The sequence below is a fragment of the Augochlora pura genome, chromosome 4 (genome assembly GCF_028453695.1).
Source record: "Augochlora pura isolate Apur16 chromosome 4, APUR_v2.2.1, whole genome shotgun sequence".
Classification (NCBI taxonomy): domain Eukaryota; kingdom Metazoa; phylum Arthropoda; class Insecta; order Hymenoptera; family Halictidae; genus Augochlora; species Augochlora pura.
Window position 1 is genome coordinate 17861367 of NC_135775.1, and position 27325 is coordinate 17888691.

Sequence of the window (27325 nt, forward strand, 5' to 3'; positions counted from 1 at the left end):
TTTATGTTAATACATATTCGTCCGGTAATTTTTTGCACCGCTATTTATGCTAATAATTAAATTAAATGCTAATGATAATAACGAATTAATAGTGCAAAATTTTTTGATACTATTTGTAGAAATGATATGGTCTATATAAAAATCGTATGTTTTTCAGTGGTGGTTATAAGTATGTCATCTTTGGTTAAAATGATCTCTATTTGATAAAAATTAAAACTTAATTTATTTAAAATTCAAAGAACAAGAATCAATTATTTTTTGTCACATACAAGTACGAATTTTCGTTATTCAACTATGCAAAATGACAAATTTTCGTCATGCGGACGAATATGTGTTAAAGACATCGTATGTACGCGAAAGACATGTGATTTTCAATTAAAATCCTTGAGAAAATTATAACCCGGTTCTCCGCGGAATGAAATCTTCTCCATACCTCAAAACTACACCGTAGTCACATTAATTGAAAATTGCTGTACATTTTTCCTGCAGATTATCGCGTGAACTATCCGAAAGGAATTTTTCAACCGGTCTGTTTCCTCGATGAATAATTATCACAGTTTCCAAGATAACAATGCAGAGAAGTATACGTGCGAGATAAAAACTATATACATGTAAGTCTCGTAAATTCCATATACATAGCCATGTTACGTATTTTATTAAAAAGAATTAGTTAAATAACCTGCGAAATTAAAATGCCACGTTAATGAGTAATGAGCCTACGACGTCGTGGTACTTAAAGCTAAAATTACGTTATAAAGATTGAAATTATTCATTATCGGACATTTATGCACATTTTTATACGTGCTTTTTGTACAAGATCTCAGAGAAATGAAAAAACAGAATTTATTGACCTGCATAATATATTTTTAAACACTCGTAACAATTTAGGATCTACTGTATGAATTGTGAGAAATAGAAGCTTAATAGATTGATAGATTTCATTTTGCGAAAATATTTTAATAAATATTCGATTCTTTTTTTTATTTAAAATTGCACCGAGTTATTTTTGTTACAAATTCAACTAACGTGCTGTATAAACACGAGTTATGGTTGGTTTAAATGATTGGAAAAAGAAGAGATTCTCTGATTATTATTCTTTACTTTTATTTTATAATCATTTCCCGCTTTTAAATAATTTGTTTACTTCATTCAAGCAGCCTGCCAATCACTATTATTCGCAAACTTTATTAATTATTGATCTTGTTGTTATCGTAGTTGTTATTGTTGTTGTGATGCTTGTTACTCCTATTATTGTTACTGTTGTTCTTGCTATTGCTATTCTTGATATTGTTATTCTTATTATTGTTATTGTTGTTATTGTTCGTGTTATTCTCATTACTGTTAAATGCTCATATTTGTCCGCTTTCAAGTTAAAATATAGTTTCGAGCGTTCAGACGCCCGTTCCGAAGCACCGTGGCACCGTCGGCGGACTAATTAAAATCGATAATCATGAATAATAAACTATTCGTAGGGAATGACACCGTTGTAACTGAGAAGCCACGATGTTCGTGACTTGGTCAGCTTATGCGCCGCCTAATGTGGTTCGGTGATGTATTTGTCCAAGGCAGCTGGATATCCTGACGCAGCTCCGGGGGACATTACTTCACAGTTGGGGCCTTTAAGCCAATTTCACGTCGGGTTTCTTCGCTCTAATACCCTTTCGACCACGTGACCGCGTGCACGGTGATTGGTTATTGTTTACGATTGGCAGGCTCGCGCCTATAGGTATCGAACCGTGAAATACAGAGAGAGAGAGAGAGAGAGAGAGAGAGACGAGTCGGCGTTCGTTTTATCATAGAAATCGGAGATCGTAATCGCGAACGATCTCTATTATTCCCGACGAAATTGACAATACTTTCGAAGCGATCGAAGAACAAGGGGTATTCGTCGAAACCGTGCATCGATCTGTGAAATTGTCAGGATTCTATAGTATTCTAGGTCGGAGACACCGTACAATTGCTCTGTTGTTTTCAATAAATAAATGGTTTCCAAGAGCTACTGCTTTATTTTATGCGGTTCTCATTTCTGGAGAAACGTGGAACGAAATTATGGACTTTCTGCGACGAGTAAAAGGGTGTGCGCGTTCGCTGAAATTTGCAGGTCAACTTGTCTCTGGAGAAAGAAAGTGAAAGACCGATATTTAAACCACAAGCATTCGTAGGGGATTTAAAGAGCACATCGGTTCAAGTGTATCTCGAGAACGGATTCGAATAAAATGTACGATGCTACGGGCTCTGGTTTCGTTGCCGTTCATGGATTTACATGAAATTTACAGTCTAGTGGCGTCTAGCCGTATGTTGATTCAAGATAAATCTCATTGTACGATAGGTAAAAATGCTTACGATGTTTTTCAATTAATTCGATTAGTATGTGTAACAGAAAACTCGCCGAACGTGATGTAGAATTTAAAATATTAGGAACAATTTATCATGGAGAAAAGAAACTTTGAATAAATTGTACTTAGAAATAATACAGTGCTAAAAACAATTACGTCAATTATTAATAGACATCGATTTTATACATTTGTAGCAAAAACGAGTAGACTAAATACAAAACATTAAATAGACTTACAGAGCTTAAAAATTGTATTAGTTTTTACTTGTTTAGACGATTAAAGAGAAACAAATATATCTAATTATCGAACTAAAAAATAAATTTTCGAGCAATTAGTATAGCTCGCAAGTGAATTCTATAAGAAATATTATAATTTTAATAATATGAACTAGAGAAATTTGCCAAGAAAATTATAGAAATTGTAAAGTTATTAATTATATATTGTTAGGCGACTTCTGCGCGATTTTTCATCCTTCTCGTGGATAGAAAACTTACAACATGGAATACGTGTGAACATTGTTAAAACACATCCGGATGATACAAGCCTTATATGCATAAACACGTTTATTCGGCGAAACACGATTCTTACGGTTCGTTGTACACTTACCTGCAATCCGCGAACGTATTAAAATGCAGAATCACATTTTCACACGCAAATTGTTTCATAAATGCGAAACATAGTAGAGACTCGAAGATTTGCTGCACTTCACGCCGTTGAGCATACTGCTATATGCAGTTATTAACACTTGCTCGTGCACGCTTACAAGATTACGAAATCATCTCTGTACTTCGCCGTATCTTTCTATACACGTTTACAAGGTTTATGGAAATTTTAATGACCGGTTATTGCCTTTTAGAGGGAAATACGCGAGCCTACACAATAGAACCTGTAATTACTGTCTTTCTTTTTTGCACCGTTGCTACTTCTTCGCGGCTTTCCCATTTGTTGCTGCCACAATTTTTATATGATCCATGGCTCGTAGCTTCCTATCAATGTGAATGAAACTGTTCGGTTACTTTGCAGATAAATTATTGGTAATTTGTAATCTATTAATTTGAATTTAATGAATATGATTATTTTTTATTTCTTTGTTATTTTCCATAGACTTTTATAGACATTATCTGTCGAAAATTTGTTCAGTTAATGATTATAACTTTGATATAATCTTGTTAATTTGTTGTTTGTAAATATGACTATTTTGTACTACTTTATTATTATCTAACGATTCTTAAAGACATTATTTGTCGAAAATTCGTTAAATTAATAATTATAACCTTGACACAATCTTATTAATTTATAGTTTGTAAATATGACTATTTTGTATTTTCCTGTTATTTTCCACAGATTTTTATAGACATTATTTGTCGTCAATATGTTAAGTTAATGAAGAAACTAAACTCTACCGTTATAAGAGATTATAATTGTTTCTTATGATCCATAAATGTCCTGTTTAATTTCACGTTATAAAATGCCATTCAAACCCACGAGTGGCTTCGACGTTTAGGCGGCTTCATCCATTGACATAGTCGCACGTTATCGAGTAGATGCATGGAATACTTCTTAGTTTAGAGCACGTAAGCATGCATTATAATATTTCTGTCGGAAAGAATATCTGAGACAGAGCTGTGTACAGTAAGCGGAAATTTTATTTAAATATTTTATGTTGTAGATATTTTTGATTTGTAATTCATTGTTTCAATGCATATATGATGCAATTTCTAAGCGACAGAACTTAATAAAATATGACATAATGAAATGAATACTATAGAATAGTATAAGTAAGTAATATAATAGTATAGTTGTAAATATAAGTAATAGCATAATGGAGTAGACATTTCTACTTAGATAGCAATCACTTTAATCATTTTAATTAGGTGACGGCGGATTTTATACATTTTTAAAAAATCTGCATAAGTCATATAGAAAACGGTAAAACATGAGAAGGAATTAAAGATTTTGTTGTAGTATTTGCAAACTAAAATTACTAATTATATAAAATCAAGATATTTCCACTTCAATATTTTTTCCTAAATTAGGCATTTCGGGTTTTAATTATCACGTGAATACATTGACAAATGATTATCAGACTATGGATTTTATGAAAGTAAAAATAACGATAACATTTTGAAGATATCAATCTCAAAATTAAGTACTAGTAATTTTCTAGGTAACATTTCGAAAATATATATTTTTCTATCATTATTTACTCTAATTAAAATTCTATAGAATGTTATTTTCAAATCTCAGACTTTTTATTAAGAAAACTTATTTTTCTTGTGCAAAAAATATTAATGGAAACCACAGTAAGAATTTCGACTTGGAAATTTTGTTTTTCTTCCAGTTATTTAATTGTAACATTCGAATAACTATCCGAAATCTAGAAAAATTATCTAGTATTTAATTTTCAGCTAAGTAACATCGTTGCCATATTTTCCACCAGCTACAATTCTTACAAAACGAATGATGCACCTTTCGTTTAACATCTTGTTCTCAGAACGATCTTAGACAATTTCTCCTTCACCCAATGGCGCGCAAACTAACAATTATGCTCAATAACTGAAAATTAACGCGTCAGCGATACGGTAAAAAAGACAAAGATCAATCGATGAGAGGATTCGATCCGATAGCTTAGCAAGTTAATTGATACCGGTTTTCCAGCCGCGTGAGTCCTCCTTTCTCAGGACGAGCGCTATCAGATTAGCAATGCACGCGGTAAGCCTATTCCAGTTGTATCATGGAATTAATATCAAGACTGCGAATTAAACTGACAGAAATACACGTGGCATGGTCTTCTTACGAGACCTATTTCTGAGTCCGAAGTGCGCCGGTCTTACCGAGCGCAATCCTATTAAGGGGTTAACAGGTATCTGGTTAGAAAACGAACGATCCAGTCGTACCTCGTACCCGTACCAGTGAACAGTGTTCATTAAATATCACTTGCACTTCAATGTGGCAACGAGATATTTAAAATTCCGATCGTCTGAAACAGTTCGCAGGATGGGTGATATAATCGGTTAGTAAGAAATACCGTGTAACGAAAACGTTCGCGCACCAACCGATCGAGCAGTGCAGTGATAACCGATGGAAAAAAAAAACAGAAATTTTTATGATCTATCTTGTGACCAATAATTCTCGCAATCGAAGAGTGGCGTTTCGATGAACTGAAAAGTTTCGAACGATAGTGATCCTTGAAAATTTCATTGAGATAAGAAAAGTCAAAGAGTTGTACGAGCTTTTGGGGGATGATAATTACGCTTGCCGTGCAAAAAAAATGTACAATTAGTCTTCGATTTGCTAAGTGCTTAGAGGATCAGTGAACATTAATATTATCATATTTATTCGATTAGGGGGAATAGAATCATGTAAAATGTAAATTTGATTATTATAAGAACGTGTAATATTGCGTTATATAACCGACTTTGCGGACTTACAGAAGACCTCTTTCCCCTATTAGCCGAATTAGAAACCCGCTTTCCAGGTCCGAGTTGCCCGCAAAAACTGTAATTTTCTGTTAGATCGATAGGCCTAGTGAACTTATATTTTTCATTTAAATTTTAATCGCAATTAGACCGCGTTGATTTTATGATAAAATTAGTAGCTGTAACTTAAAACAGGGGGTTGAAGTAGTCCAATATTACTAATAAGAAAATTAAATTTTAATTCAAATTTATAATTAATTACAAATTTATGCATAAATTTATAACAAAGTCTCAGATTTAAAGATAAAGTTACAGGTATAGATTAAATTTAAATAAATTTATAATCAAGTATAAATTCATATAAAATCGAATACATATATAATTATAATTTTGTTCAAATTTGTAAGTTTAAATTCATATATAATCATAATTTTGCATAAATTTATAAGATTAAATATAGTATAGTAGAAATTGATGAGATTATAATTTTAAATATATAGAAATGATCCACCAAAGAAATTATTTTCTGTTTAGCATGATTATGTATTTACAATTTTGTAATTGATACACGAAAACGTCATTTTGCATAATAATTTATAAACCACTAATAACTCGCACACGAATGTTCCATAATTTATTTTCTGTAGCCGTCTCAAGTGTTCGCAGCTCGAACATAATACTTTTAAATACGAATAAATAACCTGTGCTTTGACAATTATTGTTTCCGACAATATTCACAGTCGATGCACCGTCTCATCGGTCGACACATAAACAATGCATCAGTGACAAGTTTTCTTTCCGCGGTAGACCGCAACTTTCTATAAGAGTGCCCGTAGACGTTACTTCATTGCCGCAGTTTCCGTTCATCTGCTATTAAATCGTAAACAGCGGAGGTGTAAAACATTATTTCCGTAATTCACTCGTTCGCTATGTATAACGCGCGCGGTACGCGGTAGCATAATTTCTCTTTTCTAATCACGGCGCATAATAACGTTTTTTGACGTTTAAACACCTCTAATCACAGACATTTCCGACGATAACTCAAGCATAGTGGTTGGCGGCGACTACATTGAAATCCTTCATACAGCGTCTGCTTGAACTATAATGGTCTTTTATCGTCACTCTTTACTTTAGCACCTAGCAATTTTAAATCAGTTCCTTCCGATTATAGTTCTCGCACTTTCAGGAGCCTAGAATTAATTTTTTTTAGATCTATATTATACGTATCGTTTTTTTGAGTGTATATTAAATATTTTTTGCTGGCATGAACGTGTAATTTTCAAGTAAAATGTAATATAAAATAATAACTGATATAAAACAGAAATATAGTAACTTCTAAATTAAATGTCTTATGCAAAATTGAATTTTCCATATTCCAGAGACCAGAGATAGGCACTATTTAAGTAAATTTTTATTTGACTAAACTCTCGAATGAATTCTTTGAATAAAATTTTATTCGAATAAGTAACCTAGCTTAAATAAAGCAGAAAATGTTTCGAATAAATTCGTAAAATAAGATCTTATTCGAATAAAGTATGAAGTAAATTTTTCAAATAAAATATGAAATAATTTCTTCGAATAATAATTTATATTATGTCTACGAATGAAATTTCATTTCTTATTTATTATTAGAATAAATCATGCTCAACCGTTCAAGAAACTGTACCACCGAGCTCGATAATAAAAATCTGACATTTTACAAAGGCTGTAAATAATTTCGTGCTTCTGTGTTCCAGAAATGACCGGTGGTGGGACCAACATGGCGTACCACGGGCTCAGCCAGCATGTAAATTTCGACGTGATACCGGACCCCGAGGATCGTTTCACGTTGGAGGAATTGATCGGCGAAGGAACGTACGGCGAAGTTTACTCCGCTCATTGCAAGGACACGGGCGACAAGGTCGCGATCAAGATACTGGAGAACGTGGCCGACAACATCGAGGAGATCGAGGAAGAGTATCTCGTGCTGAGGGACCTTAGCCTTCACCCGAACATTCCCGTTTTCCACGGCATTTTCCTGAAAAGAGCGAAGCCCGCTCAGGAAGAGGATCAATTATGGTTCGTCATGGAGGTATTGTCGCTGTAATTCTCGTCTCGTAATACAGCCGGGAAAGCGTGACAGATGTGCAATTGAAATATAGCGTGTCCTTCGGTACCTTGAGCATTAATCTCGCATTCCTGGTCATCGATCATCTAGTAATCAGTCGATCCGATACCGTTAACGCAAAACGGAAATTAGAGTGCCGCGACAGAGTGAAAAGTCGAACCGATTATCAGCGGGATACTTCCGCTATGTAGCGGAGTATTTTATGACTATTTTCATACGTTTACTGCAATTATTCATTTCCACTATCTATGCATCTAATTACATATTTTCGAAATTATTACGTTCCCAGGCTTTTAATATTATTATTTGCTATTATTATTTTATGATTACTTTTATACATTTACTGTAATTATACATTTCCACTATCCTATACGTCTAATTACATGTTTTCGGAATTATTATTTTCCCAGGCTCTTATTATTATTATTTGCTATTATTATTTTATGACTGTTTTCATACATTTACTGTAATTATACATTTCCTCTATCTGTACATTTAATTACATATTTTCGTAACTTTCATACTCTCAGGCTATTACTATTAATATAGATTAAATCGTATATGTAATATGTATGCATATTACATTTGCATGTCGTGTATACGAATATTTCCTAATAATTACATTTCCAAAATTATTTTTGCTTTGGTTAAAACGTGCTTCTATTTTTTCAATAAATATTGTTAGTCACGTTTCTCATAACTGAATTAGATGTTACATATTTTTTAAGAAAATTTGCAGTACAGCAATTATTTATATAGCATTCAATAATTTTTTTTCGTAAAAAAAAAAATATAATAGTAAAATTTCAGATTTAATTTGTGGAATTTCTATTAATGATAATGTTATTATGAGACCATAAAATTATAATATTCCAGTGAAATGTATAATTCGTCAATCAGATACAATATGATGCAAAACTGTATCAGAAGTTGCGAAAGGTAGAAATAAAATAAAATAAATTTCTAATTGTAAATTGAAGTGTGTAACCACTACAATAATTTATCAAGAATTCATTAAAGCTTGCTCCAATCTACGAATTATCTGTCAAATCTATTTCGTCTTCGAACGATTCATAAAAGTTGAATAATACGACGAATGATTTTTGTTACAGCTGTGCACCGGGGGATCGGTAACCGATCTCGTGCAAGGCCTGAAAAAGAAAGGAAAGCGCTTAACTGACGACCAGATATCGTATATTCTTAGAGAAACGGTAGAAGCTTTAATTTATTTGCACACGAATCACTGCATGCACCGCGACGTTAAGGGACACAACATTTTGCTCACCGAGGACGCGCATGTTAAGCTAGTTGATTTCGGTGTATCCTCGCATCTCACGGAAACGCTCGCGAGGAAGAATACTTCTGTTGGGACGCCGTATTGGATGGCACCCGAGGTAAAGTATACGTTTCACATCTAATGTACATCCTTCGATATCCAACACCTTGACAAAAGTAGTAAAAGTTTAGATCGAAAGAAAAAAAATAAGTAAAAGGTTATATACATATATTAAAGATATGCATGATGATTTAAATAACAAAAATTATGAATGGTTGAGCTTTGATGTATTATCAGCTTATGATCTTATAAAACAGTGTCCTTATTGTTTTATAGAAATATAAATATTTCAGTGAAAGTTAAAAGTCATTATGTAATTATTACTACAAAAATTGTATCACTTGGTTACTCTAAAAATAATTTTATATGTATTACACTAGTTTTCTTACTGAATGTTTAAAATAATTTGCTGTTCTAAGTGTTATGAGTTCAGATTTAGTGATTGTTTTAAACGAAAGACGGGCTAGTGAAGCTTGTTACTGTACAATGACCAATTTCTGTGTCTTTGGCTCGTTTAATTAACTTCATATTTATTGACGAAAATATACTAAACTTTTTTAATTAAAAGATAAATGTAATAGAAGAATAAAACAAATTTTTTACTAAGAAGTAAATAGAATAACAGAGTTAATAAATTCGTCTTATTCGATATATGTATGTAAGTTAAATTATTCCTGCAAACAGACAGTAATCGGCTCCGCTATCCTATGCCCATTTTCCTCGAATTTCCTTCTTGAAGCCAGAATATTCACGAAGCACGTTCATGAAACAGGTGATAGCCTGCGAACAACAGCTGGATTCTTCGTACGACTCCCGCTGCGACGTATGGTCGGTCGGGATCACTGCCATCGAGTTAGCGGAGGGCGATCCACCCCTGTCCGAGCTGCACCCTATGAGAGCGCTGTTTCAAATCCCTAGAAACCCGCCGCCGGCGCTAAAGAATCCGGACGCCCACGTGCCGGAGCTGGTCGACTTCATCACGGAATGTTTGGTGAAAGATTTGGAGCACAGGCCGTTCGCCAGCGAGCTAAGGGAGCATCCGGTATTGCAAAGTGTCGAGGAACAGGCGGAGAAGATCCGCGAGGAACTTCGGGATGAGATACGCAGACAGAGATCGGAGGGTAGGGTTCACAGGCAACCGGAAGTGACGACCAAACATGGGAAATTAAAGACTGATCGGAAAACCAGGCCGCAGAAAATGTATATGGATGACCTGGCTGCTTTGGACATGCTGTCCGAGGACGGGATCGTCGATCAGTTGGAGCACAGATACGAACAGGGTCAGATATACACTTACATCGGGGACATCCTCGTCGCTGTCAACCCGTTCACGAATTTGGGATTGTACACTGGGATCGTGAGTATCTTCGTAGAAATCTCTGGACACTATACTATATCTAGAAACTATACTAATCTATAGATGCATGTTACATGAAAGTTAACGCTTTACCGAATGGTTATTCGGTTGCAAACATCTACATATTTTTCTATATTAGAATTAAAAATATTTATTTTATCTTCATTTTATTCATCGCGAAATGTATCTAATATTTCAAAAATTATATAATAATATAAGAGATTACAGAGATAAGTTTCAGTTACGAAGCTATATTGTAAATTAATAGTAGAATATATTGAGATGAATATAAAATAATTTAACAATATTTATAAAGTATACGATAACTATATTTTCACAATGAAATCAATATAACGAATGAACAACCATCGCGCTTCTTTGTCTATTGCTATGTTAGATATTTCTACAGCATTATTTGCATTGTATAAAACGCAAGCCTAATTTTTAACAATTAGCTAACAATTTTATCTAATTTTCTCCGATAATAAAAAAAAAATATTATTGAAGTTTCGATTTCATTCAATTTTGAATATCTCTTCGTGTATAAGCCACCAAATTGCTGACAAATAATTCTTTTCTGTTTAGGAGCAAAAGAGGTACAAAGGTCAAGCCAGGTCGGATAACCCGCCGCACATATTCGCGGTTGCTGACGCTGCCTATCAGGCGTTGCTCCACCAACGTCAAAATCAAGCGATCGTGATCAGCGGCGAGTCCGGTGCCGGAAAAACGGAGAGCGCGAACTTATTGCTGAAGCAGTTGGTTTACTTGAGCAAAGCTCCGAATCGCAATTTGGAGGAGAGGATCCTCCAGATTAATCCAATAATGGAGGCTTTTGGTAACGCTACCACGGGGATCAATGCAAACTCGTCGAGATTTGGGAAATACTTGGACTTAACTATGACAAAGGGCGGAAAAGTTACCGGCGCCAGGATATCCGTGTATCTGTTGGAGCAGTCTCGAGTAGTTGCTCAGGCCGAGTAAGTGATTTCCGATAATATTTATTAGATCATGCCATATGGAATCTCTTGGATCGATTCATATTTTTAACGCGTGATTATCAAAGTAACAGAGAAGAAATGTTAGGGCAATTAAATGTTTCAATTCCTAATTGCAGAAACTGATTGTTTGAGCTGATAACTGGACTGTGAATTTTTAACGCTTATGGCAGAAATATCTGGGTGAAATGTAAAAGGATGAACACATTTAAAGAATTTAAAAATACTGTTGTATTGAAAGTTGCTCAAAAGTTTTTCAACAATTTTTATTGTTACTTTTAATGTAACGGCGTTTTGAAATTCTTTACATTGACATTTCACTTTTAAATTTTTGTTAATATTTTCTGTTGAAATGATCAGGGACAAAAATTAATTTTTATGCAGTTTTAGCATATTAATAATATACAGTTATTTGTGCATTGTAATTAATACAAACAATTTTGATAAACTCATTGCTTTACTGCAATTATTGTTGCATAATAGTGTGTCGATACTAGAAAAAACATTGGATATCCAGCACTTGTTCAAAAACTTTAAAAAATATATTCAGCTACAGTTGCAACAAAATTCAGTTAATTAAAGTATGAAATAGTTTAAGAACTATAATATATTATTAATTGGAGTTCTTTCTTTATATGACAAAAAACACTGATATAAATTGTATAACAAATATATCACTTGCCGTTCAACCAATAAGATTTAATTTCCTATTGTACAATTTAATATATCCTTATGAAAATATATTTTAGATCAATTAATCAAACAATTTCAGAGGCGAACGGAATTTCCACATATTTTACTATATGTACGACGGCCTGGAGGCAGACAATCGTTTGTCAGAGTACTACCTCGACGAAAACCTGCGAAAGCATCATCGATATCTCATGGACAATAGTCAGACATCCCAAACCCACATCGACAAGTTCCAGCAGCTGAAGAACGGGTTTAAATTACTCGGATTTCAAGACAGCGAAGTGGACACGGTCTACCGTATCCTAGCGGCTGTGCTTCACCTCGGCGACATCGAGTTTGGTGAAGTTGCTAGCGAAGATAATACTGACAATAAAAGTCGTGTGATTGACACTGCACCATTGCAAAGAGGTAGTTATACTTCCCTATTAATCATTGTGCCAGTAACGGAGAAACCTTTGATAGGAATCCTTCGTACTATTCATTCGCATTGAAATCTTTTCTGTTTCCGGTAAAATATTCTGGCGAAATACTCCGATAAAATATTCTAGTAAAATATATATATATAGTAAAATATTAGTTTCGGATCTATAATTTATTTATTTGGAAAATACTGAAAATGGACGGTAGAGTATGGTATACGTTCATTCAATAACTGAGATACCAGAGTACTCTTATAGAAAAAGGAGACAAAATAAAAATAATATTTTCCCGTGGTAATAAATATAAAATAAATAAAGATAAATGTATATATAATTATGTGAAAGTTATATATAAAACAGTAATGTAATATGGATGGCCATCATATAAGTAGTCCCAGATACTCTATAATAAAATAACGTTGACTATTTTGGTTATTGACATAATAATCCTGTAAAAATATATTTTGATTATATTTTCGATATTTTATACAACTAACTAACGTTGCAATAATATCAGTCTCCCAGCTGCTCGGCGTGGAAGAGAACGACCTTCTGGAAGCTCTAACCTCGAACTCGGTTATGACCAGAGGCGAAACGATCACCCGGAACAATACGGTAGCCGAGGCCTGTGCAGCGAGAGACGCCATGGCCAAAGGACTTTACGGCCGATTGTTCGATTGGATGGTGAATCAGATCAATTGCCTGCTGAGTTTCAATCATGCTCCGAATTACGAGCCGCTGGCCATCGGTCTTCTGGACATTTTCGGCTTCGAGAACTTCCCAAGGAATTCGTTCGAGCAGCTCTGCATCAACATCGCCAACGAGCAGATACAGTATTACTTCAACCAGCACATTTTCACCTGGGAACAACAGGAGTACATGGCGGAAGGTATACCAGTAGATCTGGTCGAGTTTTCGGACAACAGACCTGTCTTGGATATGCTGTTGAGCAAGCCCATGGGGCTCTTAGCGCTCCTTGACGAGGAGAGCCGATTCCCTAGAGCCACGAATAAGTCTCTAATCGGTTAGTATACTTCTTCTTTTGATACCTTTATTTCTTTTGATAACTTTACTTCTTCCTTTTATACCTAATTGCTTCCATTGTTACATTTTTGCCTACCATGTACGTTGCAGAGAAGTTCCACAACAACATCAAATCGAAGTTCTACGTACGACCAAAATCGGACGCAGTCTGCTTCGCCGTGCACCATTTCGCAGGACGCGTGGTCTACCAAGCGGAAGGATTCTTGGAAAAGAACAGAAACTTCCTGCCTCCAGAAGTCATCCAACTGGTCAGGCAGTCTCAGTACGATATGGTTCGCTTCCTGTTCCAATGCCCGATCACGAAGACCGGCAACCTGTACTCGGCGGTACACGAGACCGATTCGAGGAAGCTATCCCCTTCGAACCAGAATACTAAGGTACCTGCGGACGAAATTGTCAAAAATTCGCTTCTAATGGATAGCAGTGCATACGTCGATGTTTAAATTAATTATTCTGTATTTTACTTAATCCCTCGTACTATGATTCCTTTCATGCTGTTGTTAATTTATTTATTCTTAATAATTTCTTGAATAAGGCTAGACAATTCTTATTTCGTGTATCGTCTTTATTTACTTTCGTTTCTATACTTTGATAACAGAAGAATTAAATTTGGTTTCGATTTGAAATAAATTAGTAATGTTCATATTTAGTAGATCATGCGTGAAATCTTTATCAAGAGTCTGACTCGTTATTATAGCGCAAGGGGTTAATAACTGAGTATCTTTTAGCTATTATTTGCGAAATTTGATTTTTTAATTTTTATGATAATCTATCACGTCTTCCTAATTTTATTAGAATCTCCAAGATAATTAACGTTATATAAGTTACTTATTTGATTTTAATTTTATTAGGTGAAGTACTTTAATTGCATGATATTGTTGAGTTTGCAATATTTGCAATGGATCTTAAATTATGAATCTTTATGCAATCAAAACATTTCTCGCACTAATTAATAGAAATAGAAATTATATCAAAATTGATTTAATCATTTCATCATCAAGTTCTTTTAATATTTTCTCTATTTCGTGTTTTGTTTTAACCATTTTCGTCACAATTGCCTAAAAATCTGCAATCTAAATAAATTGTTACTATCAACGGAATTTCCAAGATGCTTCATATGTTCTTAAAATATTCTCAAGTCAAATAAACACGGTAATATTTTTAACGCATTTCTGCACACGCGCGAACATGTACGCTTCGTTCATGATTACATAGTCTAGAATACTTTTTTTTCTATGGTAAATGCAGCAATTACACGTAATGCGTTTAATTGTTACAGGAACGTTATTCGAGCCGGGGATTGGCCTCGCAATCCAGAGCTCAACAAACGGTTGCAACATACTTCCGCTACTCCCTTATGGATCTGCTGCAGAAGATGGTATCAGGGTCACCTCAATTTGTGCGCTGCATAAAACCGAATGATTCGAGAAGCCCCAGATTTTTCGATAAAGAGAAGGTGGTGAAGCAGCTGAGGTACACCGGCGTGCTGGAGACAATAAGAATTAGGCAGAACGGCTTCTCGCATAGAATACCGTTCAACGATTTCTTGAAGAGGTGCGTATTAATGCTGTCTTCTCTTTTCTATGTATCCTCTATATTGAAATTATCCATTTAGAGTATACTATACGACAAACTACTTAAAGCATATTATATGACAAACTTTTCATTGTAGTGAAGGAACTATTTGCAAACTGATTTTGCTATTCTGAAAATACTTTTCTAATTACAAAAAGTATATGAACCTAAAATATTTACTTATAATTATAATATCTACTTATAATATTATAAGAACTTGTTGACAGTGTCGTAGAAGTGTTTTTCGAGTAATTCTCTTAATCTGTAATTAGATAATTATTGTAAAATTAAATTTCGTTTAGAACATATGAAAATCACGTTCTATATAGAATAGATTTCTTTCTTATTTTTCTTCCATTTTTATAGCTTCTATGATATTTATGAACAGTAATTATAACAAATATTTTGATGATACTTTTATTGAAATATTATCTTCATAAGAAGCTCTGTTTAATGAAACTAGATTGTCGCAAATAAAATAGCAATTATTCCACATGAAGTGTATAATAGACAGTGATTAGAACAAGAAGAAATATGAACTCCATAAACTTATCGGTATTAGATTGGAAACTATAAAACGGGCGTTTTTGTTTAGTCTGTGTTCAGCTGCGACGCTCGTTTCATAGTTTCCAACCTAATATATTCTTTTATAGTAAAAAATATTACGTTCTGATTGCAGATACTGTTTCTTGGCATTCGGCTACGATGAACGAGTGGTTGCGAATCGCGACAATTGCCGGCTGTTCCTCGTTCGTTTGAAAATGGACGGATGGGCGCTGGGCCGCACGAAAGTCTTCCTGAAGTACTACCACGTCGAGTTCCTTTCCAAGATGTACGAGGAGCAACTGAAGAAGATCATCATGGTCCAGGCATGCGTGCGCCGATGGCTGGCTAGGATCAGATTCAAGAAACAGAAGTGGCAATTCGCCGTGTCCGTTGTAACATTGCAACGTCACATTCGCGGCTGGTTGTCGCGAAAGCACTATCTCGAAGAGATGAAGAAGAAACGGGAGGAAGAGGAAGCTACCGCTCTGCAAAAAGCAATAGGTAATTACGCGAAGAAAACAGCAATCTATCGTGTTAAAAAAATATTAGGTTGGTAAGAAAATAATGTCGGTTTCCAAACTATATCTTTAAATCGACATGTCACAAATCGGAACAAGATTTTTTAATCAAAATAAGATCCATTACAATCGACACATTTTTGCCAATAAATCGACAGTTTGTTAATTCTAGTATCGTAAAATTCTGTTGTTCTGGAATTGATAAATTCTTCGAACGAATGTTACACGAACTTGCTTGGTATCCATTACGAAGTCAATAACTTCAAGTGAGCACGAATTAACAGTAAAAACAAAAGCATACCTATCAGCATGCAGCACGACATCTGCACTGTAAGATGACATTGGAAGGTAAACAGAAAAAAGTAAATTGTTATCCCAAAACGTGCGTCAAAGTTCGAAAGTTCGACATGAATTTCTTACCAACCCAATATATCTTCAGAATAGAACAAAATTGTAATTAGTCGATACAGATGACTAACAAATTCGAACCTGTTTTAACAGAGGAGCAACAGAAAAAGATGGCGGAGACCGAGGAGCCGGAAGAAAAAGAAGAAGAAGAAGAGACCGAGGAAAAAGAAGACTTGAACGAAGACGATGCTGCGGTTATTATTCAGAGCCGTAAGTTGTTCATTAAAAAACTGTTGAGTCGTTACTAAAGAATGCGAACTAATGTATCGAAAATTCGTAGATTTCAGAGGCTACACTATTCGCAGACGTTTCGGCGTTGAACTTGAGGAACGTTTCAAGAGGATCTTGAACCACTGCCAAGACAAGGTCGAGGCGCAGAAAGCGTTGCTGCGCGAGGGTTTGAAGAACGAGGACGCTGCGTTCATTGTCCAGCAGTGGTACAAGAAGGAAGAGAGGGTTAAGAAGAGGAGACCGTCTACGAAAGACAATGTGCATCCGAAACTGCGACAAGCAGATCTCATTCACTTCTCACAGAATGTAAGTGGAACAGTTCGATTGATAATAGAAGGAATTAGAATAATTTATAACTCCCTTAGACAATGTTCATTAAGAACTTAGAAACTAATAATAATAATAATAAGTAATATTGAACATATGTGCATGTAAGAATCCTGTATATGCTCAATAAACAATCTGGTTTAAAGCATGAATAAATGAGTAAATAAGAAATACATTTAAATAAGATTGTTTCGAAAAGCACCGTACATAAAACACATTATATATTTTAGATGACATGTCTTCGAAAGTGACTTCTGTTTGATAAGTAATTAATGTGACTGAATTTAAATTAATTGACTTTCGGCTGATACAAATAGAAAATTCTCTCGGCGATCTATAAAATTTATTGTAATAAGAGGGTTATGTTATTTCAAACATGATTGCTTGTTTTGGAGTGTAAAAATTAGATTAAGTTTAATTTCTGTCTTTCGAAGAAGCATAAAATAATGTGTTTAATGTATTTATCGTTAGAATTCAGTAATACATTTTTGGGGAACAGATAGTAAAATTAAATAAAGTTGTATATTTCTATAATGTTCGATTTTTTAATATGTTTGGCATATATATTAAATGACTTTATTAAACGCGTAATTTTTTCTTTTAGCTCTCGAGGTCGGATAACAGAAAGTGCTTTTTAATATTATTTGACTAAAAGGATTGGTAAAGTGCAAAAGAAAATCGAGAAAATTTCATAACTTTTCCATTTCATGAGTTAAACACCCCAAGTAACTAAAGGAACGCCTCCATAATATTAATTATATTTAGAATCTCCTAAATTTGATTTAAAAAAATAACACGTCTACAAATCCTTTTAATTTAGATATATCAACAGCACATGACCTGGATGTGTCTAATGACCTAGATGTCGACACGACTTTAATCTTTTAACCCTTTTAGCACGATGTAATGATACATCGTTGTTTGCTACAAACGAGAAAATGTTCTCTTTATATTTTTGATAAATCACAGTTTCATTTCTTGTCTTCTTCTTTTCCCAAATGTTTAATTATTATTAAACTGTACAAAATTTTTCTTGTTTTTCCACTGAAACTTTATCACTTTAGCAAACAAGTTCGGTACGTTACTATTGTACACAGTACCATTTTGGTCAGCACTAAAGAGGTTAAATAAAGAAAAATAAAATATTGGTATTATATTAATAATTATATTATATTATATTATTAGTATTATATTCTAATTGTTAATACAATTATAATTAATTATGCTAGTAATGGTGTTGTATATACAAGTATTTCTTATGGATTATTTGCGCTAAGACGAATGCAATCAAAGCAGAAATAAAAAGAAAAATTGTCTCATTAAAGGTGCACATGAAGAATCAAGAGGTGCACAAGAACTTGCGGCGCAATAAACCAGGCATCCGAATAAACGACATCGAGGAACCACCTCCCGACTACGCCCGACCGGAAGGATTCAACATGGTGCACTCCATTCTGCAGTATCGCAGCGGCAACCAAGAGGAAGGAGAGGAGACCATCAAGTACTATCACAATCTGAAGAACGAGATGAGCAGGTAAATAGACTTAGAATTCTCCCACCGTAAACTATCTACGTTCACTTTCTACGAACGAATGGTAAATTCGTATGCTCAATTTTCGAATGCTTTTGGCACTCGCATCGGAAGTGGTTCGGACTTCGAAGAAGACGAAGTTGGCTGGGACTTACCGTTGATACAGCTAGAAAATGACCTTCACCCATCGTCGAGGTATATCACAGATCTTTGATCAATTACTCGTAGAATCACGTTGGTTGAAGGATTGCCGACTGTTTGCAGAGACTCGCAATTATTGCGTCGAGTACATGTGTCATAAGTGTCACACGATTATTATTTCGATGCTTATAATTAATTTTATATATTCGTTCGCATATTTTATACATTTACTTTATGTATTTATTTGATATATTTGTGTTGTATATTTATTTTAAATGTTTATTTCATATTTTCATTTTATATATTTACTTTATGTATTTACTTTATATATTTATTTTATATATCCATTTATTAAATATCACGCTAATAGTATCTACTATTAAATATCATACTTAAATACAAGAGTATCAATGCGTAATCGCTGCGCTATTTCATCTAGAATTCAACTTATGCCAGCATTTATATTATCTTCTTTTATCCACGATTGTACAATATTTGCAATTTCATTTTCAATCCTTCATTTAAATTCTATCTGTTTCAGACTAAATGTAGAATTAAGACATGTAAGAAGTAGCTAAGTTGTTTGGGAAAATATTTATCGTGTACAGAGACTGTAAGGCATTTAATTTCAGGAGTCGAATGGGCCAGATATTGGAGGTGAACGCCGAGAGGAGAGAACGGCTGGCAGCTCAGGGCGACTTTTCAATAACGCCGGAGCAACAACTTTCGGAAATATGGCACAAAGCTTTGAGAAATCCAGCCGATCAGACGGATTCGCAGGAAGAGAATCAGCCCAGGCCGAGGTACGCCCAAACTGCTTATCTGAACTCAGTCACCCAACACACACCTTGCGCCTATACGAGTCCTTGAAGTGCAGAACTCTAACCACCACCGCACCCTACGATGATTTTCTCTTAATCACTTGTTTCCCTCATCTTCTGTTCATTGCGTTGTAATAGACAGCAAACTATCAACTGAACTAATCACGTTAATCTAGTAGTTGTGTTACTAATTCTTGACTATGTTTCTACATTTTGCCAGAGGTATCATGGCAAACTTCCAGGTAAAATTACAAATTATGCCGTCCGTAGATTGTATCGTATCGACCCAAGTATTTCATTGTATCAAACGTGTCGTAGTTTTGTAAGAACGAGTTCAATTTTATTTCCGGGAGGGTTGTTGAATGTCGGAGATCAGTTTAGTTATCAACGGACCGTTAAATAGGGTGGGGACAAAGGAATCGTGCTTGTATATCTAGTTCTTCTAATTGTTTGTCATGCTCATTTTATATTCCTCTTTGTTAGTCGCTAGCCGTGGAAACAGAACGAAGACGTTGCTAGGATAAAGACCATTTGATTGGATTGGATTCTTTTCTTTACAGTACAAGGATTAATTACGTGCCTAACAACATCGTGCGGACCCCTGAGGGCAAACCCCGTAAGCAACCTGGAGTCGACTCTTCGAATATCAACGATTCACATGGCCTACGATCCAAGTACATCGACAGACGAAACGAAATGAACGAACGCCAGCAGCCTGTCAACGGGCACCCGGGTATTGCCAACGGAAATCCCGCGAAAGGTCATCAGAACGGAGTTAGCGGACACTCGAGTTACGCGAACGGACATCCAAACTTCGTTAACGGTCATCTACACAGGCAACAGAGCTCCGCGAACGGTCACGAAACATCGATCAACGGCCATTCGAACTCCGTTAACGAGCATCCAGCATCGAACGGTCACGTTTTCAAAGCGAACGGCTATCCGTCTTATCTGAACGGTTACCGGAATATAATCAACGGCTGCCAAAACGGTTTGTTTATTAATAAAATGGTGGCCAATCAGTTCGACACCTCGAAACAGGAATCGAGAAAGCAGGGTAACGCGTTGGGCAACGGTTTCAAAGGCCATTTGGACGACTGCGGGAGAGCCGTAGGAAACGCGAGCCAAAATGGCGATCTGGAGAGGAAGCGTCCAGTTGAAGCGGACGCCAGGAACGGGATGAATAGGAAGCTGATCGACCTCGACGTCGCTAATGCTCGGTTAGGGGTGAAGAAGGAATTAGGAAAGGATTCGTACGGTATCCCGGCTGATCTCAGACAACTGTTGAGGCCTACGGTCGTCCAGAAGCGGCAGGAAATCATCAAGGTCGACTACGATTCGGAGGATTTGAACGGACCGTATAACTTCAGGCAGCTGCTCAGACCGGCAGAGTACCTTCCCACCGAGTCTCTCAGGAAGAGAAAAGGAGGCCAAGGGTGCAACGGGGTTCCGGTGTCGAAGGACAAAGTTCCCGAGAAGCACGTCAAGAGAAGAGCACCGTTGGCGCCCAATCAAAACAAACTCGTTAACGTGAAGAAGTAACGCTGCGCGATGCCTGAACGTTCAAACTCTCTTAGACTAGACGATGATGTGCGCGCAGTTAGACGAAGGATCCCGCGAGGATACGAGGCAGTTGGTCAGCACAGTGATTCACGCGATGCAGGGTTTCTCCGCGATATGCTTCAGAAAGTACAGGATCATATCCTTTGTCGTCGAAATTCTTACTCGCTTGCGGAATATCTTATTCACTAAGGGATTCTTAGACAGCGCATCGTTTACCGATTTGGTAATTGTTTGAAATAACGTAATTTTTACTAATTTTTCTGCGGCTTTACTGTATCGTATTGTTTGATGCCTGGATTGATAATCTCAAAGGAAAAATTTTCGTTTTCGAGATATAAATGTTTATATGTATAGGGTGGCTTATTATACATATAGATTATAGTACGTAGATAAAGGTAGCCACTTTCGATTTCGGTGATTTTTTTAATATGTTGTAGAACTCGACATTTTGGACAAGTTTTATCTATAGGTACAATTGTTGCTCGGAATTTGTTTTCTTAAATGCCATTTCTTATACGTATAGGAAAAGCTTGTTTAACATGTTGGATTCTGCAATATATGCAAAAATCATCGAAATCAGTATTGCCTAGTTTCATCTGTTTAGTAACCTATGATTCAGTGCTAAACTTCATATAAGTACAAGTTCTGTCAGTACAGTCGTATAACTCATACATTGGCGTCCAAACCATAATATAAATTTTTATATCTCGAAAACGAGGAAAAAGCGACAATTTCTCGTTTCAGATCCTTAATCGACGCATCAAACACAATACTATATAGCAAAGGAGTAAAAAAGTTAGTGAGGACGATGTTAATGTTAACAATTATTCCCGATTTTTCTTAGAATGACATGACTTGCGCTGTTCGCAAGTAATTGTAATAGTTACTGGTACGTTTGAAAAACGCATTGTCGTTGGTAACTCTTCCGCATTTGTTCCTGTAGGATTCAATCAACAATCTACGTGATCTTAACTTATTTTAGATATTTCTTCAGGTCACAGTAGATTCGTAAATTCCTGAATCGTCCGAACACCCTGTATATGGAAGCAGCATCCAGTTTTCCATGCCAATGGCATTAGAATTTGTTCAATATATTAAAAATACAAATTGTACCATCGAATTAATTGCATCTTCCCTCGTGGAATTTTGATATTTTCAACTTGGTTTCTATGTTCCGGCGCCTATTTATTTTTAAATATCTCCGTTGTCCTCGGTAGGTTGATTGCTGCTTTCGTTTCACACGTATTTCAATGCTAAACTTTATTTAGAACTAGTCATGAGTAGCTTTACGAAAGACTTAGATGTGTTCGATAGCGTTTAAAAAAAAAATACATTTACTCTCGAAGTTTCGACGGTTTTAATGTGTGTTATGATATTTCTATGTAAGAGAGAAAACTTCATTTTTAATTTAAGACGAATATAATTAATTGTTCCTCAATGTCCTATCTCGCTAAACATTTATGCAGACACTTCGATTAGCTGCAAGTAACGAATATCTGTTAAAACTTAATAATTGTATATAAAATTCTTATAGGAACAACGATAACAATGTATTAAACACCTGTTGTGCTTCAGTCTGTTTTGTTTAACCATTTATTTCAGTATCCAGACCGCAGCTGATAACAGTTTATAATAATAATAATTCAATATCCGAGACAACATTAAAAATATCCTAAACGAATACAGTAAATATTCGCTATTCAGAATAATTACAAACATATTCCTTTATTTAGTGCTTGCACGTAATTTATAAATAAATAATTCTTTATAAATAAAAAAAATATAAAATCACGATTCATATATTTCAAAAAATAAAAAGTTGGAAAATATAAAAATCGTTCTATTAACGCTATTATTAATTCTTATATTCCACAAGGTAGGTGTTGCACATAATTTTTTTAATTCTACACACTAGTAACGAAACTGTATGAGTAAAAGTAAAACAATATCAAAGGAAATTCGATACTCCTTGATTTCATTTGTCATGCTCTATTTTTAAATTACTATATTTGTATAGTATATATACTATACTTGCACTCACTTTTTATTACTAACGTAATTAGTTTTATAAATATATACTCATTAAGCTATAAAATCTTAATCTTATTGTGCGAATCTCTTCAGATTTACAATTATAAGAACTTTCGTGTCATTAATAATTTCATAAGCGAAAAAAGAAAATTTGCATTTGCCATATGTTTATATTTTTAATGATTAAGTAAAATTACAAATGGATAGAAAAATCATTAAGTTTCAGAAAATAAACAGTTATATTTAGTGGATGACGTTATTAATTTTTGTCACGAGTCTAATTCATTATTCTATGATATAGGGTTACTATAGTTGAAATAACTTAATGTCTTCAAATCGTAAAACGTATCATGACATAAATGAGGTATATGGAATACTCGATTCTCACTAAGAAGCATACATTTCTGAAATGTCGGTAACGACGAGTACGACACAGAAATGGTAACGGGGTTACAGACACCCCATTTTTGGGGGATAAAATAATAGATTAGGCGTCAGATCTGTCCCTATACCACGTTTGTTGTATTACTTCTGACAATATTATTAATATATGCTAAATATTTCTTTCAGTTAGAAGTGTCGCATTAAAGAAAATTAATTTAAAAATTTTACATGTCTGATCTTGCATCAAGAACACTCCCATATCTACTTAAAATATTTCGTATAATACTACTTAAAACAAAGTAGATCAAGCTGTCTGCACTCAAAATTTCCAGATGGCAGCATAGCGCCGAATGGAGCGAAACTTAATGGCGCGTCTGATCATGATCTGCCAATTCCACTTCTTGCGAATACTCCTATCTAAGAAGCTGCCTCCGAAGTTATTTTTTCTTTAAATGGCTGTACCGCAGGACCGTTAACAGCCCTATAATCGCTGCACAAAAGATTCGGTAACATATTATTTCAAATAATTCACGCAGCATCACAAAAATCTGATAACAGTAAAAATTGCGAGATGGCATTGTAGTGTTGTCTGCGGCAGCGTGATAATCTGGAAACAAGCGCGTCTGCCTATGACTTGCCAGTTCCACGTGTTGAAAGTATTAATGCATAAAAAATAGAGAAATATGATGTTTATTAAAAGCATTCTGCTTCTAGCTATGCCATATACAATTATCGATTCACATAGAAGATTCTGTATTCGAAATAATTTACCCCGAACAGCGGCATCAATCTGTTTACAATGAGAATTTCGAGATGGCACCGTAGCGCTCTCGGCAGCAGCGTGATAATCTGGCAGCGGGTGTCGAAGGTGCGGGTATCTTGGCGTCGGGGAAGCGTGTCGCTGTCGTCGCCCGGCAGAACCGCTGCGATTGGCCAGCGGCACGGGCAGAGGGGTGTCTAGGGAAATAAGTGGAAAAGCTCGGTCGCTGCGAGGGAGTAGTGGTAAGGCACGAGAAGCGAGAGGGGTGCAACGAACTCTCTAGGCTCGGTTCGAGTCTACGGAGCGCGGAGTTGTGTTCGAATCATGGCGACACCCGAGCCCGTAGACCTAACCACCCTAGAGATTAAGACCCGTAGCATAGAACAGACACTACTCCCACTAGTAAAGCAGGTAAGACAATTAATCGGAAACCAGACAAAAAGAACGTTCTTGTGCTCTAATCAATCGGTCGTTTTTTTATTTAAGCCGCTTACAGCCCTCCTAACCTTTAACCGCCGCCGATAGGTTAAGGTTTTCCTACCCCCGGCTTTTCCTCGATATCGTTACGTTCTGTTGCACGACACTCGGCATCACCTCTATAGACTCACCGTGCTTCTCTGTGTTCGCGTTCACGATCCTCGGTGTGCGTGTGGTGTTTGCACATGTGTCTCTATCAGCCTGTACGTACCGTGAACCGGGTGCATGTATATATTCGTCAAAGAGAGAGCGAGAGGGAGGGGCAGAGGGAGCCAGCTAGTGGAGAGCCGCGTACGCTATAGGGGGGGAGGAGGAGGAGAAGCGAGAGAAAGACAGACGGATGAGCAGTGGGAGAGAGCGAGAGAGAGAGTGAGAAAGATGGAGAAGGGGTGGGGGGGAAACGTGTCAGTACGCGACCGAGACAGACTATCGGACCCGGTCGCTTTTAAGAGCGGGATAGACACATGCGAAAGGAGCGTGTACGCGAGGGATTAAGGGTTACTTAACAGTGGAGACGCGTGTAGGATCAACTATTACATCGATATCGATTCCATTGTAACGAAAAATGCTTTTATCGGGCCTCCGTGGTTTTCCTTCGTTTAGAGAGGAACCGCCGGGATATTTGACAGTTCTCACGCCGGGCATGTGCTTTGTTTCATCGAGCGGCCGAGCTGCCACGCGCCCAGTCGAACGGATATTTTGGTATTTCTTCTTTCTCTCTCTCTCTCTCTCGCGCGCGCACATACACACACACACATGCTCTTCTATTTTGCTCTTTCTTTCTCCTCTCTCTCTCTCTCTCTCCAGCTCTGTCTAGTTCCCTTTGCGACATTTATCTTCTTTTCTCGTGTTTTATCTTTGCTATCGGTGAGTACATACGCTACGTCTCTCTCTCTTACTCTTACTCTGCCCTCGCTCTTTCTCTCTCGCCGTGTGGTGCATATGTATACTTACGTATATACTTTTTCCCCGGATGTCACGTGACCGGTGTATTTCGTGCTACGACGTCGATTTCGTGTTTTCAGAGAGTTACCACGAATTTTTCTGTTGTGTAACCGCGAACACGTGCGCAACGAAATCGTGTGTGCACGAGAGTGTGTGTACGTAAGCGCACGCGAAAGCACGCGGCGAATGTCAAGGGGCGTTGAACGTACACGTTTGAAACGTCAAAAATATTTCAGTGGAACGTGCGCGAATCCGCCTCACCGTTACGACGTCACTGCGCTGGTCAACAAACGGTCGCGATCTTAATTATTGGTGGCATTCGTTGCACCGTGATCGTCGATCGTTCTTTTGCTTTTTTTCAATATCGTTTATTTACTACAAAGGGATAATCGAATCGCCGTGCTATTTGTCTACTACCGCGAACACATCTGTGGTTGTAAAAAAAAGTGTCGCTTTCAATTGTGTATGCTTTACTTGAAAATACTTCTTGATAGTTCTTGTTAATAATTATTCTTAACACATACTCGCCTGGTAATATTTTGCAGCGCCATTCACAAAATGCCGCCACTTTTTCACACTATAATAATTTGTTAAAAATCATATATCTTCCAGTGATGATTATAATTATATCATTATTCGTTAAAATTATCTCTGTTTGATAAACATTAGAATTCGATGTATTTAGAATTAAAGGAACAAGAATCAATTATTTTCTGTGATATACAAATGACGAATTTTTGTCATGCAGACGAATATGTTAACAATTTCTTTTAAAAATTCTCCTTAACAATTCTTCTTATGAATATTGTTTATTTGTTTTGTTTTCAATAGATTCCACTGTATATTTCTTCTAATTTGCATAGCACTCAATAATTCATTCAATGGCATTTTAGTATATAGCATTATGGCATTTACGCTCTTCTCTTAAAACAACTAATTTTTCCAAGGATTTCATTCACTATAGGTTTGTTTTATGAAGCATGAGCCACTTTGATAGAATAAAAAAGAAATCAGTTTATAACAATTCATAGACAATTAATACTAAATTTCGATACAATAGTAATATATTAATATAATAATATAATATATTAATATAATAATATAATATATTGATATGATAATATAATATATTAATATATATATATAACATAATAGTAATATACATATTATTGTATTACATATTACTATATATTCTTTAGTATCATAATAGCGTCTTTTTCTTACATCCGTAGATATATCTAACACGAATAAAACGGCTTGGCGAAAACTATACGTTCGAGCAGGCTGTTCACTTTGTTTATAAAGCTGCCTAAGCGGAAAATTCGCGCGATGTAAATATATTTACACTATAAATAGTGCCT

At 35.7% G+C, this 27325-nt stretch overlaps 2 protein-coding genes across 4 annotated transcripts in view; both read left to right on the forward strand.

Moving 5' to 3' along the window:
* Nucleotides 1-5240: 5240 nt before the first annotated feature.
* Nucleotides 5241-22941, forward strand: LOC144468648 (myosin-IIIb). Of its 2 annotated transcripts, XM_078178264.1 has the most exons (16): nucleotides 5241-5349; nucleotides 7492-7826; nucleotides 8975-9256; nucleotides 9971-10555; nucleotides 11141-11532; nucleotides 12323-12651; nucleotides 13180-13686; nucleotides 13797-14083; nucleotides 14986-15260; nucleotides 15961-16328; nucleotides 16847-16963; nucleotides 17034-17290; nucleotides 18637-18845; nucleotides 18957-19037; nucleotides 19616-19786; nucleotides 20365-22941. In XM_078178264.1, exons 1-16 carry the CDS (start codon nucleotides 5334-5336, stop codon nucleotides 21344-21346), a joined length of 5193 nt encoding a protein of 1730 aa, XP_078034390.1. In that variant the 5' UTR covers nucleotides 5241-5333; the 3' UTR covers nucleotides 21347-22941. The 2 variants fall into 2 exon arrangements, with proteins under 2 accessions (XP_078034390.1, XP_078034391.1); XM_078178265.1 differs by lacking the exon at nucleotides 18957-19037.
* Nucleotides 22942-24866: 1925 nt separating this feature from the next.
* Alpha-catr (alpha-catenin related) overlaps nucleotides 24867-27325 on the forward strand; it is a 157765-nt gene continuing 155306 nt past the window's right edge. For both annotated transcript variants that reach the window (XM_078178267.1, XM_078178266.1), the window contains exon 1: nucleotides 24867-24953. In XM_078178267.1, coding sequence (XP_078034393.1) covers nucleotides 24867-24953 — 87 coding nt within the window. The remainder of the gene's footprint in view (nucleotides 24954-27325) is intronic.

Coding starts and splice junctions, on each gene's coding strand:
- LOC144468648 (XM_078178264.1), top strand. Junction 9,257..9,970: donor CGTATTGGATGGCACCCGAG/GTAAAGTATACG, acceptor TTCATGAAACAG/GTGATAGCCTGCGAACAACA. Junction 15,261..15,960: donor TTCAACGATTTCTTGAAGAG/GTGCGTATTAAT, acceptor TTCTGATTGCAG/ATACTGTTTCTTGGCATTCG.